At 45.4% G+C, this 14408-nt stretch overlaps 1 protein-coding gene and 1 pseudogene across 17 annotated transcripts in view; one reads left to right on the forward strand and one right to left on the reverse strand.

The window, feature by feature from the left end:
- The window catches only part of DOCK10 (dedicator of cytokinesis 10), a 241864-nt gene extending 234640 nt beyond the window's left edge, over positions 1-7224 (reverse strand). For 6 of the 17 annotated variants that reach the window (XM_032480371.1, XM_032480370.1, XM_032480364.1 and 3 more), the window contains exon 1: positions 6958-7222. In XM_032480371.1, coding sequence (XP_032336262.1) covers positions 6958-7080 — 123 coding nt within the window. In that variant the 5' untranslated portion in view covers positions 7081-7222. Of the gene's footprint in view, positions 1-6957 lie in introns of all 17 variants that reach the window. The other 11 variants (XM_032480362.1, XM_032480357.1, XM_032480356.1 and 8 more) reach the window with 4 other exon arrangements.
- A 5845-nt stretch (positions 7225-13069) lies between these two features.
- LOC116663527 lies at positions 13070-13804 on the forward strand (annotated as a pseudogene).
- The last annotated feature ends 604 nt before the right edge of the window (positions 13805-14408 follow it).

A 14408-nucleotide genomic window follows, 5' to 3' on the forward strand; every position in this document is an offset into this window, starting at 1 on the left:
TTAAAATGCATGTTCTGATCCAGTAGGTCAGGTGCAGGGCCAAAGATTCCGCAGTTCTAATGACCAGGTGATGCCAATGTTAGTGGGCCATGGACCACGTTCAAAAGAATGAGGGTCCATCACTTCGTTATGCTGCGGTTTGTGAAAAAATACAAAACACAACTGTCTTGTCTTTGGAGTTAAAGCTGACCACATACAAGTTAAAGCTGACCATGCCTAGAGCAAATTCTTTTCTTTTATCTTATGGATCTCTTCATCTCGTGGCTGATCATGATTTCCTCTTTGAATTGGCCCCTAGGAAGTACCTTCAGCAAGACTCTAAGACTTAATGGCTATATCTTTGATTTACTGATAGTACTCCATTGTAATAGAAAAGAACATATCTGACTCCACATTAGATGTTTCTTTGGCTCTAACCCTGTGCCCCGTTTCCTAGCCTCAGTCTTGCTGGTTCGGCACCTTTTGTAAAAGAATGTTGCCTAGAGCCTGAAATATACAGGAGAGCCTGTTCTCAAGGCTCTGACCTTTAAGGATATTAACACTTGCACTCATACAAAGATAACAAGTTGCAGAATAGAAAATAATATTTGTTTTATTAGAGGTTTTACCCGGGGGGCACCATGACCTGACCCACGTGGCCAGCTGCAAGAACAAAGAATTCCTACACCAAGAAGTTTGCAACAATCAACCACACCTCCTTCCCTTCTTAGTATAAAAGGAGCCTGAATTCTGACTTGAGTAAGATCATTCTCTAGGACATAAGGCTGCCATCTTCTTGGTCTGCCAGCTATCCAAATAAAGTCGCCATTCCTTGCCCCAACACCTCATCTCCCAATTTACTGGCTTGTTGTACAGCGAGCAGGACGAGTTTGGACTCGGTAACACTAATACTGCGTTTTGCTGTTGTTGCGAATGATGCTTTTTGCCTCCTTATCGTATTTTTTGTTGTGGTAGTCTTACACGCATCTTTGTAAGACCCTTAGAATCACTTCTTCGAATAAGACAGCATGTGAGAAAAGACTCTCAACACAACCTAGTCAAATGGAAATATGTGCTCAAGGACACACGATGCATTGGAACATTTCAGGCACTTGCTGGAGTGGGTGAAGTGACTGAGAATGGAGAAGCGGCCAGTCCTAGAAGAGAAGTGGTCTCAGGAAGAAGTAACCCCACCCTCTTTGACAATTTGCTTATGGCTTTGCTACACAGACAGCATGGGGCTCGCTGAGTTAAGTTTATATTTTAAGCAGTTAACAACCGAGCTCCAGTTGCCTTGGGACGGTCAGTTACTAATCCTGGTCCCTGGAACAGCCTCTGCTGTGGTTTCTAACTTCAGTGGAAAACTGAAGCAAACACTCACAGGTGCTCTGAAACGCCAGGGGGAAGGACAGAGTTCTGCTTCCTTAGAGAGAGGCACCCATCAGAAGGCAACATCAACGTGTCTTCCTATTTAGAGATGCTGTTGGAAGCAGTTACAAAACCAGAAAGTAACCTCTGCTGGTTGCTACTCAGGATGCAAAAGAAGTCCCAGTTACTTAACTCAGAGCAAGCTATTAACCCTATGAATCTCAATGACCTTGTAATTTGTAACAGTAATAACTTTCTCATAGGATTGCTCTGAGAACTAAATAAAAACCTTAGCACTCTGTCGGGCACTTGGTCTGTTCTCAACAAATGGTTTATCATAATACATTTATTACCGCTCTTTTTCTATCCTAGGCCTTAGAGGAAAAGGCAGGTGAAGAAAAAGACAGACAAGAATGTTTACTCTTTCTTTCATTTTTTGACCCATGTAGAAGTTTTCTGGATTACACTGTGGTTACTATTTGTTTTCAAAGTTATTTCTGCAATGCCCTTGAGAAGTCAAAAACCTTAGTTGATACAGTCACCAGCCTTCAACCTTAATCTTGTAAGGTAAGTTTATGTTGACTTCTTCACCAGGCAAGAGACTTTTCCTCATTTGAAAACAGAAGCGTGGGGCTGGGATTTCTGCTAAAGCTTGTGATTTCTGCTAAAGTGTAAACACCCTTGTTATGTACAACCCTGTCAAAAAACAAAACGAAACAAAACAAGATGGTGCTGGGAATGCCAAACAAACAGGCCTCTTTTTGCATGTTGCTTTCACTCTAGACACTGACAGCACAAGTGTTTCATTTTCTTTCAGTATTACTTCCCATGGATTTTTTTTTTTTTCTTTTTACTGACTCTTACTTCCAGCATAAGATTTTTCAGAAATTCTATTATCTCCCACTCGAAACTCCTCCTCCTCTCAACTATTTGAATATCACAAAGTTCAGAGGGGTGGAAATTCTTCCTTCTAGGAATTCCTCCCACCCTTGCAAATATGTTTACATATTCCCTGCTTCTCAACTGGAGAACTTCAGTCGGTCAAAGGTTCTGCTTCTTTATTCAAAGTTCCCTAAAATATCAAAAGTAGTATCCCTGGGGAACAGAAGGAGTTAGGAAACATCAAATCAAGGCGAAGATACAGAGTCTGGAGGATGACTCAGTCAATACTGTCCTCTCCACCACTTACCCCTTCTGGGTGGCGGGGGAGGGAGGGAGAAAACATACTGATAAAGCACAGTAGCTTATGGCAAGATGTTTCCTCTTCAAAAGAAGTTAATGAATTTGGATACAATTCAAACATGAGTTGCAGAGGAATTCCGGAGTAACAAAAGAATAAAGGTCCTAAAGAATGCATGTAAATAAATTGGGATGTTTCGATCCAGGAAACACAAAAAGGCTTTAGGCAAAACTTGACCAAATGCTTATTTGGTGCTTGGTGAACCCCCACCTACCTCCGTGCTTCCTTCCCATCCTCTGACCCCAGTGAGTTCCCACCCTCTCTGTCACTCCGTCTTCCATTACTCTGACCCAGCCAATCATGTTCCATCAATAAAACTCCATGTCCCTCAACAGACAGACAGATCTGAGGTGGTGTTAGCAGGAAAGTAATATATCTATCTATTTTTTACTGTTTTCCTTTTGAAATGCTATCAAATATAACACATATGTGGAAAAGAGCTTAATGAAACTTAATCTAAATGAACTAATTCATGTGAAAGTATAAATACACTTCATACATTTTAAAAGAAGAGCTTCTTATCCAAAAAGAATCTCTCATCAGTGGCATTACAACTTTGAGGCCAACAAAGTAGGTATAATTAACAAAACACTAATAAAACACTCAAGTCCTAACTTGGAAGAAATGTCCCTAATCATCCTTGAACTGAGATTCTGCTCTAGAGAAGTTTGCTCTGTGGGACAGTCATGAATGGGGTGTCAGGAAATTACTTAAACTTTACTTGATTCTGTGATTCACCTTTGCATGAGCTGTGATTCGTTTGTTCTCTATAAGAAAAAATTAGGATAACAAAGGAGCAAATAGTTCTCTTTTCAAAATGTATGGCTTTCTTTAATGTTATTACTCCTTTTTTACCTTTTCAACAACTTCATTGAGATAGCTTCAACATATAAAAATTGTATTTGCTTAAGGAGTACAATTTGATGTTTTGGTGTATGCATACATTGTGAAAAGATCAAGTTCAGTAACTTATTCATCACCTCTACATAGTTACTATTGTGTGTGTGTGTGTGTGTGTGTGTGTGTGTGTGTTGGGAAGATTTAAAGATCCTCTTAGCAAATTTCAAATGTACAATACAGCATTTTCAACTATTGTCACCATGCTGTACATTGGATCTCCAGAACTCATTCGTCTTACATAACTGACCAGTCTGTACCCTTTGATGAACATCTCATTTCCCCTGCCCTTCCCCACCCCACCCTAGCAACCACCATTCTCTCTCTGCATCTATGAGTTTTACCATTTCAGATTCCACATATAAGTGAGTTAGTTCATGCAGTATTTGTCTTTCTGTGTCTGACTTATTCCACTTAATCTAATGTCCTCTGGGTTCCTCCACATTGTCACAAATGGCAGGACTTCCTTCTATTTCCTTCTTTTTTAAGGGTGAATAATATGTGTGTGTATGTTTGCGTGTGTGTGTATGCACACACACACACACACACACACACAATGGAATATTATATAACCATTTTAATGCAATATTACATGTCCAAAATGGAAAAAAAATACATATATATATCTCGTATTTTCTTTAGCCGTTCATCCCTCGGCAGACATTTAGGTTGTTTCCATCACTTGGCTATTGTGGAAAATGCTGCAATGAACTCTGGAGTGCAAACAATTCTTCATAATTGTCCTTAAGAGGAATGCAGAGTAAGGTAAGTCCTCATGAGGAGTCGACCTGCATGTGAGCTCCTGCAATGCCTTAGGTTAAAACTGAAATCAAGTTTGCTTTGGAATCTATCTATACATTCCTCAGCAACTGCCCTAGTAAGTGCCCTGACTCTGCATCACTTTGTTCTCTGTTCTTCATAATCCAATCACCCAGCTCTCTTAGAAGGCGTTTCAGTAAGGAAGTAACCAGTAAAATTTATATATATATAAATTCTCAGAGTCCAAAACTACCTTGTTAATCCATTCTCGTAACAGCCTCTTGTTAACCTAATCAGAACCTACAACAATCTCTCCGTAACACTCTGCAGGATTTTGGTCCCCTGAAGAGTGGTTTCAGAAAGGGCACTGTATGAATCTAGCAGTGAGACAGTTTTTCTCAGCAGGACCTTCTAGCGTCTCTAAATAAATTCCAAAAGATGGCAGCTTGCTCCAATATACACAATTCTTCTTGCCTGTATCGATGTGGGATGCCCATAATCTTCTCCCCCCAGTCTATTAATGTTCTCCCTTCACAACTAGGATTTGAGGACTTGAAGCAACAAACATAAAGAGTCTTAAAGAACTGGACCGATGTAAGCCAGGCTTAGTCTTCACTGCACAGTCCAATTACAAGGTTCAGGTTCAAAAGGGATGCTCTGCCCCATGGAATCCCACTGAGTTTGGGTGCCAACGCAGAGAACTCACCACCTCCCTGCTTCCCTTTAAGAGTTAACTGATAGGATGGAATGCCAAGCACAGGACTTCTTGCTGCCAAAATCGCTGCCCAGACTGCCTGCCTAGATGTGTAAGATCCCAAGAAGTGTCTTGGCAAAAGCTCGCTCAGGAGTGTTGGCCAAGGTGCTGAAGTGAGGGGAGGGAGGCAGGGACACCTTTGCCAGCGAATCACCCTTCCCCCAACTCTTTGTAAGACATTGAGCTTATTCATTTTGACAAGATACCCTAGGATTTCAAATCTGACATAAATTTGGAGAAAGGAATGTATGTGTGAATACAAAGGTATCTAGGATACATATTCTTTGGAGAAATCCAAGTGCTACAAAAACTGTAGGAGAATCCAGGCAAAAAGAAAACAAAAATCAAAAACAGCATTTAAGGCTATTTATTCCAACTGAATGCTACTTATTTCTCTGCACTTCTCTCCCAGATTATTACTGAGATTTGCTAAAATGAATCAACTGCAAAATAAAGTTATCACAAAGCAAATGGCAGTGAACGACAAACCCACAATCCTGAATGATCTTCCCAAAGTACAAATTTATTCCCTAGGCATGCCTGAAGATTTCATTATCTCTGCTTTTACTCGAATTGAATCTTTTGTTCAAATGTTCTTTTTGACAGTTTATCCTTCCTGCCTTGAAAATGTGCATGCTGTTATCAGAACCACCCCAGCCCCTGGCACAGGATCTGCTAGCAGTTGAATCTCCTCTGCATAATTGCAGACTGCAGCCAGTGGTAAGTGAAAAAGAAGGCAAGGCACCCTGGCCACTGACTCATTTCACACTCCAGTCACCCCCACCCTCTTGGGCATCTGATGCCTCTTTCTTCTGCCAGGCAATTAGCTTCCGTTCTGTTCAACTTTCCGACCTCTGGCTTTAGAGAAAAGTCCTGGCTGTGGGAACTGGCTCTGGGCAGCTCCTGGCTCCCTCCTGATGGGTGACTGGCAAGAGTAACGCTTTCTTTGACACTCTTAAAAGAAGCCGTTTAATTCCTAATGATATTTCCTGGCAAAAAGGAAAATGAAACCCACAACGTGGGATTCCGGTCCAGCAAAGAGAGGCCAAGAGTGCTGCGGTGCTGAGCCCACGTCTTGCTGTAAGGCTGTTCCCACTCGCTTCCCTTTCCCACCAGAATTGATTTTTTTTTTCCTCCTAACACTTCCATCCCCGAGTGTGACACCTACTGGAACTTATGAACATCTGGGGAGGTATGGATATGATTCGGGCACCAGACGAGAGCGGCTGGCTGCTGCCGCAGGGATTTCCCGCGGAAATCACCCAGCTCTCTTAGAAGGCGTTTCAGTAAGGAAGTAACCAGTGAAGCGATCTTGGCGGGAGAATCCCGCGAACATCTTAGAAAAATACCAGAAACCACTGGATAATTAATGACCTGCGTCTCCCCCAGCCTGGTTCTCTCAGACCTTTCGAGAGTCCTATTAAGTGGTTTGTGGGTTTTTACCCCGTGGAGGGAGACGGGGGAGAAGTACATTTATTCCTGCGATAGCGTTCAGGTGGGGCTCCCAGCTTTAGCCTGGGCGAGGACCTCGGATCACAGCCTCTCCCCCTGCGCGCTAGTCGCCAGGGGTGCAGGGGACGCGCGGACCTGCAGAATCTCCCACCCCTCAGGTCTCTGGCACCCCACAGCCTAGCGCCCATGTGACTCGCGCTGCGTTCCCGTCACCTCTTCACCACCACCCACTCCCAACTCCCAACCCCCAACCCAGGCACATCCTCTCCACGCTGCGCTTCTGCTGCCCCCGCAGCTGTTCATAGCTGAGGGTCCCCGGTCCTCAAACGCGCCCCCCGGTCCTCACGCGTCGCAGACGCCAAGGGCGCCGCCGGGCGAGGCGGCGGGGGACGGCGTTCGGGGGAGGGGAGCGGGGGGCGGCGGGGGCAGGGGCGCAGGGTGCTGGGGCGACCGGGCTCGAGGCCCCGGGGCGCACCCCGGGGAGGCGCGGAGGGCGCGCCGCACTCACCCGCTGCTGCTGCCGGCTGCTGACGGCCACCGCGGCGGCGGACGCGGCGCTGTGCCGGAGCTCGGCCGCCTGCCCGGGTCGCAGCAGGCTCCGGGTGAACCTGCGGGTCCGCTCGCCGGCCATCGCCCGCCGCGCCGCTCGCGCCGCGGGCCCGGAGCGCGCGTCCCGCCGGCCTTCTCCGCGCCGACCTCCTCTACCCACCCGCCGATCAGGAAGCGGAACTCGGAGCCGTTCCCCCCCTCTTCCTCGCTCTACTCGCAAGAGGCGGGTTTTTCGCTCTCGCACCCCCACGCCCCCACCCGCTGCTCTCCGCCGACGCTTCGCGACTACTTTCCAAACTCCGCGCTCCTCCGGGCGCGCGCGGCCAACTCGGCGAGCGGCCCCGGGCCGGCGGCGGCGGCGGCGGCGCCCGTGCAGCGGGGGCCGCGGGACGCGCGCGGGGCGGCTCCAGCCCGCGCCGCCCCCGGGCTCAGCTGGCCGGCCGGGGCTGTCCCCGTCGCCCCGGGGACCGGCAGGCGGCGGGGGAGGGCGCGGGGCTCCGGGCGGGGCCTGCCCACGGCCCTCGTCCCCCTTTGGAGGCTCCTCGCCAGGCTGGCGCTCTGGCTGCGTTTGCTGGTTTGGCCCCGACTCTCCGGGGCTGGCGAATGGGCGCGGGCCGAGCTCCGTTCGCCCTTCCACCCTTGGAAACGGGTCAGAGGCTTCCAAAGGGTCTGGTTGCTGGGATCTCTGCAGCATCCCCCGAGCCAGGCTTACGGAGTCTCCTTTGCCCAAAGTCCTCACTCAGAGCCTTGGCTTAAGTTTCCAAGTTCAAATGTGCCTTCAACCAGTATTTCTTGAACACTTACTGTGTGCCATTTCACATTGTTCTGGAAACTGGGATAAGAGGAACCTTAAGGCTGCGAGAGGCTGATAAGATTTTGGGGTTGGTGGGAGGCAGCAAATAACCCAGTTAAAACAAACGAATACAAATACGTGAACAAGGAAGTTTTAGATAGTAAAAGCTTGAAATCAATAAATCAGCGTAATGTGACGGGAGAGGCTGGGGAAAGGGTGATGTCACATAGGATAAACTGGCTTGAACTGACCACGGAGTTACTAGCTCGTGTGTGGGTCAGGTATCGGGGTGGACTTACATTTGTGTGGATTTTCTGCTCCTACTGGTCACAGATCCATCTGGCCTGCACATGGTCCCCAGCTCTCTGATTAAAGTCTTCTAAGAATTCTCAGTTTTGAGTCACACCCCGGGTGGTTCTCCAACTCCAGATGGTGCTGGGAGGGTGGAAGGGCAGCCCTGGTCCCCAGTCTGAGGCGATCCCAGACAGCCACCCCAAGTATTCTAGGTTTTTCTTGAGAGCTTTTTATAGATCTGTGACCCTGACATTCTCCCCAAGCCAATATATAGTTTTAACACTATTACGGTCACATTTGGATGTAAAGAATTCTTAAGTGGCTGATAAATGCTCTTGAGTCAGCTCTCTGATATCTGGGATTCAATTAGTCAGAGATACTGATCGGGCATTTCAGCACATTCTAGAAATGATGATGGGCAGAGGCGCAGGAGGATTTGGGAAGTGCCGTATGAAACATCAGTTGGCTGTACCATCCCCTTCATAGCAAACTAGCATTGTATGCTGTGACATTGGTCCACGATATGGGAACAAGGGTAAGCAAAGTAGGTGGCTGTTTTGTGGTGACCCAGGAAGATCTCTGTGGGAGTAACGCCCTCCAACCACACCCTCCTCTTAACGAGTGTCCCCTGAGGTGATGCTTTCAAATGGATATTTTCTTGCGCGAGGGGGTGGGGGTGGGGATTCATTGAGCACTTTTGAATGGACTTGAGCTTCCCCTGTAGAGGCATCTAGTCTTTGTCCCTGGTTTCAGAACCTGATGCACAGTAGCTGCTCAACAATATTGGTTTGTGCATGACTTTGCCAAGGACCTAGATGAGCTGTTGCAGTCAGAGAGCTCAGAGTGCTTGCGGCAGGGAAAGACAGAGGAGACGAGAAAGGGGGGCTGGACATGAAGGCTGCAGGGACTGAAATACCTCGGAATGTCATGTGCCCTAGGTACGGCAGGCAAGTTGCCGAGCCAACGCAAAACACCAAGTCACCCCTAAAACACATTCTTCAACTGTGTCCCGTAATAGAAAATCACTAGCACTTCTTTACTATTATGAACCTTCTCCAGCTTCAGAGGCTCACCCAGAGCACTGGTGTGAGAGGATGTGATGAATACCTATTGGTCCTACTCACACCCTGTATGATGGTCATTCCATGGGTCATACTGAGGAGGGTAGATGTGAGTGACCTCAGGGCATGTCAATAACTGGAATAACAGTGAGACTCTCCTTGGCCCTCAATAGTCATGTAGGTTTTAGTTAAGCTCCCTTCTGGATGCCAACGGCAGAGAGCTGAGTTTGTAGACACATACATTCTTTGCTGCAGAAATATAACTTTCAGGTCTGTTAATTTGGCATTCTCTGACTCTCTGCCGGTCACCCATCTCCCAGTGCCCTGGAGAGACTTGGCTGAGATGCTTTGTAAAGGCAAATCTATGAAATTGCCATGAACATCCTAATTAATGTAAACTCTGGACCTGAGTGATTATGCTGTGTCAGTGTAAGTTGGTCAGTTGCAACAAATGTACCACTCTGGTGGGGGGTGTTGGTAATGGAGGAGGTTTAACACTGGGGGAGGTAGGGAGAAATCTCTGCATCTTCCTCTTTATTTTACTGTGAGTTTAACTCCTCTCTAAAAAAAAGTCTTGAAAGAAAAACAAAACAAAGAAAGCAAAGTAACACAACTATGAACAGACAAACAGCCCAGTGGAAGAATAGGCAAAGGATTCCATCATACATTTCTCCAAAGAAAATACGTAAATACCCGATGCTCAATATCATTTATCATCAAGCAAATGCAAATCAAAGTCACAGTGAGATACCACAATGAAGTACCACCCCCACTAGGAGGGCCATAAGGGGAACAATGGAAATGAACAGGTGTTGGGGAGATGTGGAGAAATTGGAAGCCTTGTGTATTGGTGGTAGGGATGTAAAATAGTGCAGCTGCTTTGGAAATAGTTTGGCAGTTCCTCAAAATGGTAAATATGGAGCTACCATAGACCCAGCAATTCCACTCCTAGAGAAATGAAGCCATCTCTTCACACAACTAGTTGCACAAGAATGTTCACAGTAGCCTTATTCAGAATAGCTAAAAGGGGGAAGCAACCTTAATATGCACCACTTGAATGGATTAATAAGATGTGGTCTCTCCATAAATGGAATAATTTTTGGCACCAAAAAATGAAGTATGGATATGTGTTACAACATGGATGAAACTTGAAAACATCATGCTAAATGAAAGAAGGTAGTCACAAAAGTCCACCTATTTTGAAACCTTTCCTATGAAAAGGCAAATCTTGAAACAGAAAGTAGATAAGTGGTTGCTCAGGGCTGTAAGGGGTTGAGGGGAAATGGGGAATGATAGCCAATGGGTACAAGGTTCCTTTCTGGGATGATGAAAATGTTCTAAAATTAATCGCGGTGGAGGTTGCACAAGAAACAGATTACAGTTATTATTTCTGGGAAAAGGAACTTGACAGCTGGGGGACAGGAGTGTCTATATATGTTATTAATATGTGTTTATATTTATTACTATATATTCTGTGTGCTTATTGGATTTTGTATCACATGTATAATAACCTATTCATAAATAAATAAAATAATACTTTACAAAAGAAATTATATCGAAATGACAAAAGGATAACTGCAGATTCAATAAAATTTTTAAAAGTTAAAAATAAGTCATAAGGGGTGTCAGATTTCTTGGCTCATACTTTGGCTTGCGCTTCATCAACCCCACTCCCGCTTTTAAAAAAATTATTCCGTTTTGTTGCATTCTGTGTTCTGCACCTGCACCTTTCCATTGTAAGAGACGTCATCACAGAAACATATCCATCCTGGTTCCCATTTTTCAGAAAACAGCTGATTCATAAAACAAGTGAATCTTCAGTGGTCCCTAACATAGCAGAAGAGTGGTTAAAAGCACATGCTATGGACTTCAGCCGCCTGGGTTCAGATCTCAGTTTGACTTCTTCCTTTAGCAAGTTTCTTAAATTCTCTAAGCCTCAGTTTCTTCATCTGAAAAATAAGGATGAGAAGAAGTAGCTGAGAAGCAGGGCAGCTGAGAGGGCTAGGTAAGTCAGCATAACTTTCTTAAAAAGTGCTCAGCACATAGACTTCAGTAAGTGTTACCATTATCAGACTTGTAGAGAACCTATGAATTTTTTAAATCTTTCATGTCCTTGAATACATTTGGTAAGAACTTTTGCAGTAAGCAGGATTCGTATTATCATTCTACAGGCAATATTGCAGAAATCATAGGCATTCTGAAGACAACGTCTTAACCCAAATCAATGACTCTGGAATTCCATGAACAATAGTAACACTATAATTCTGATATTATAATGCTAATCCATTGTTATGTAACAACATCCAAGGATAACACAGTGTGTTACAGTCTGGAATGTAGTTTCACAATGTATTATTTCACTTGAGTTTTAATATCTTGTAAAATGGGGTTGTTCAGCTTACCTATCCTATGCCTGATTCTCTATAAGTCAAGGCGGATCATTAGGGTACCTCCCCAGATCCACAGACCAGGCATTTAAGGAATCAGTGGCAGCAAATTTTGTTCAATGACCTTAAATGCAAGCTTTTATTGTTCTGTATTTTCTGGTATTTAGAACACATAACCTGCAACCAAGTTTCATCAAGCTCTAATTCTTCTTTTTATTGAAGTTGGCATGGACCAAGCAAGCCATTTAATCAGAAAGAAATAACCCCACTCTCAACAGACATTTATGGAATATCAACTCTGGGCAGGATCTCACCCTAAGCCATGGGACTGCAGAGCAAAGCAAATGGTCCCTCCCTTTAAATAGCTTAATTTTGAATAGAGAAACTGACTTACAAAACATTAGTGAGGAGGATGTGTGTGTTGGGGGGTGGTGAGATTATGAAAATGGAGTCTCAGATAGGACCCATGTTAACATTTTGTATTTTACATTCTTATGGCCCTAAGATTGAAAAAATTGGCCTCAATAACTTGGAATTTTCTGGTTTTCCCTCCCTCTCTCCCTCACTTCTTTCTTTCTCTCCTTCCTTCCTCTCTTCCTTCCTTTTCTTCTTTAAAGCTCAAGTACCGTTTCTCCTGATTCAAAAGCATCAATGGCTTTTTTAGACTCAGTAAGCACTGATTACCTGCCCTGGTACAGTCGGAGGCTCTATACAACTAGAAACATGAAATCGTCAATCTCCCTCTCCTATCACCCTTCTCCCTGACTTTCCCCAGGGCTGATCACACTTGTCCTGTGAGTTAAGGAAAGCCTTCAGGAACTTTTTCATAGCAGTACTAAGTACAAAAGTGAAAACCACACTATCTTTACTATACCTAGACGTACAATAGTGTGAAAACGTCAAGAGCCGTTAGCCCAGGAGTCTGAAGAGCTGGGTGTGAGTTCACATTCGGGTACTCAGACTGTAGAAAGAACAGACTGCCCCTTGGACTAATCCCATGGCATTAAGCCACCTTTCCTAAGTCCATTGTACCCTAGGCGTCAACCTGCCCATCAGCCTGTCTCAAGCTTTATGTATTTCAAGTTTGCCTAGTGTTCTACAATTTACAAAATAGACTATTTGAGTCTCAAACTATTCATCCTGACAGGCAGAAGAAACGTGCAGTATTGCCCCACTGTCCATAAGAGAAAACTGAGAGATCATTTAATAACTATTGAAATTAGAAGGAGGAGCATTTTAGTAATTAATCTTAAAAAGGCATAGGAAGACAAATGTCTAAGTTAAAATGATTCTGTGATATTATCAAATTTTCCTTCCTGTTTCCCTATTGAGGGAAAAGTACATGTTTTCTATTTGTAAAAGAGGGAAAGAGGTCCACAGAAGCAGGTGACTTGCCCGGACACTGCAGTGATTGTAATTGGGGTAGGTAAATTAAAATGATTTTGTTTGGTGATTAAAAGTATAAAACTTGCCTTACGCCTGCCGTCCCCAAGCCGCCGAGTTCTCTTGGGTTGTCGCATCCTCGGCTGCATGAAAATGGCCACAAACTTCCAAGTGCACAAGAAGATCTGGCTGGAGAAGTTCAAATACAGTGATAAAGAAGGGAAATGCTCTAAGTCGATGAACAGGCCTGGGGCTGGCTTCTGATGGCAGGAGCACAGCGCCAGCGTGATCCTCCTCAACATCGCCAGGGCCAGAGGAAGCATCCAGGAGCCCCTGGCTGGAGGCTGTCTCTGGGGCCTCTAACGAGCCCAGTGGAGACCACAGTGAGCTGGTCATCCAGATTGCCAGCCTGGAAGTGACGAACCAGAGCCTTCAAAGGGTGGTGCAGGACCAGAGGCAGGCTGTGTCCAAGCTGGAGGCCCAGCAGGGTCGCCCACGGCCCTGCAGACCCAGCGCGTGACCCCCCAGGCGCCAAGTGGAGCCCCCTACCGGGAAGGCGGCCACCGCCACAGAGGACGATGAGGGCCTCGATGTTGACCTGTTCCGCAGTGACGGAGAGAAGAAGGCCAAGAAGCCCACCTGGTGGCCAATTCCTCCATCCTCCTGAACATCAAGCCTTGGGATGACGAGCTGGACAGAGTCCAGCTGGATGGGCTGATATTAGGAGGCCGGGAGCGCCAGCTGGTGCCCATGGGCCATGACATCGGCAACCTGCAGATCGCGTATGTGGCAGAGGATGACAGGTTGGGGACCGACCTGCCGGAAGAGATCACCACGTCTGAGGAGCAGGTGCAGAGTGTCAACTTTCCTGCTCTCAATAAGAGCTGAACCCTGGGGAACATGTGAAGCCTTGCAGCCAATAAAGCCGGAGATGCCAAAAAAAAAAAAAAAAAAAAAAAGTATAGGTATAAAACTTGACTTATTCAGCAATAAATGAAGTATCAGAACTGCGAATCAAACTATAAGAAACAACTTTGCCATAAGCCTTGCTTTGTTCTCTAATATTAAGGAAAAAAAAAAAAGAATTAAACAATTGAATTTCTATCCAGTGGCTTTTTGGCTGAATCCTATTTCATAAGGTACATATTTCACCATCTTGCCAAGGGAATATTAAAAAGCAACAGGGAAAACACGGTTTGAGAGGTATGATATTTATGGGGCTCCGTGAGCCCTTGCCAGAGTCAGAGCAGTTTGACAAAGCTGAGGGCCTCCGTGTTGTTTATGGGCAAAGATAGTAAGTTTGACATGGATGTGTTACTGGGTTTAGCAGACAGATCACTCCTTAGAAGAAAATTGCACTTAGCATAATATGATTTGAATAAGAACGTCTGTGCCAGGCTGTATATTTTGCCCACACTCCACATGCAGTAATGCAGCCATCCCTCACTCTGAGTCCCCAGAATGCTTGGGGAGTATTTCAAAGAGAGGCACA

The sequence above is a fragment of the Camelus ferus genome, chromosome 5, assembly GCF_009834535.1.
Source record: "Camelus ferus isolate YT-003-E chromosome 5, BCGSAC_Cfer_1.0, whole genome shotgun sequence".
Classification (NCBI taxonomy): Eukaryota; Metazoa; Chordata; class Mammalia; order Artiodactyla; family Camelidae; genus Camelus; species Camelus ferus.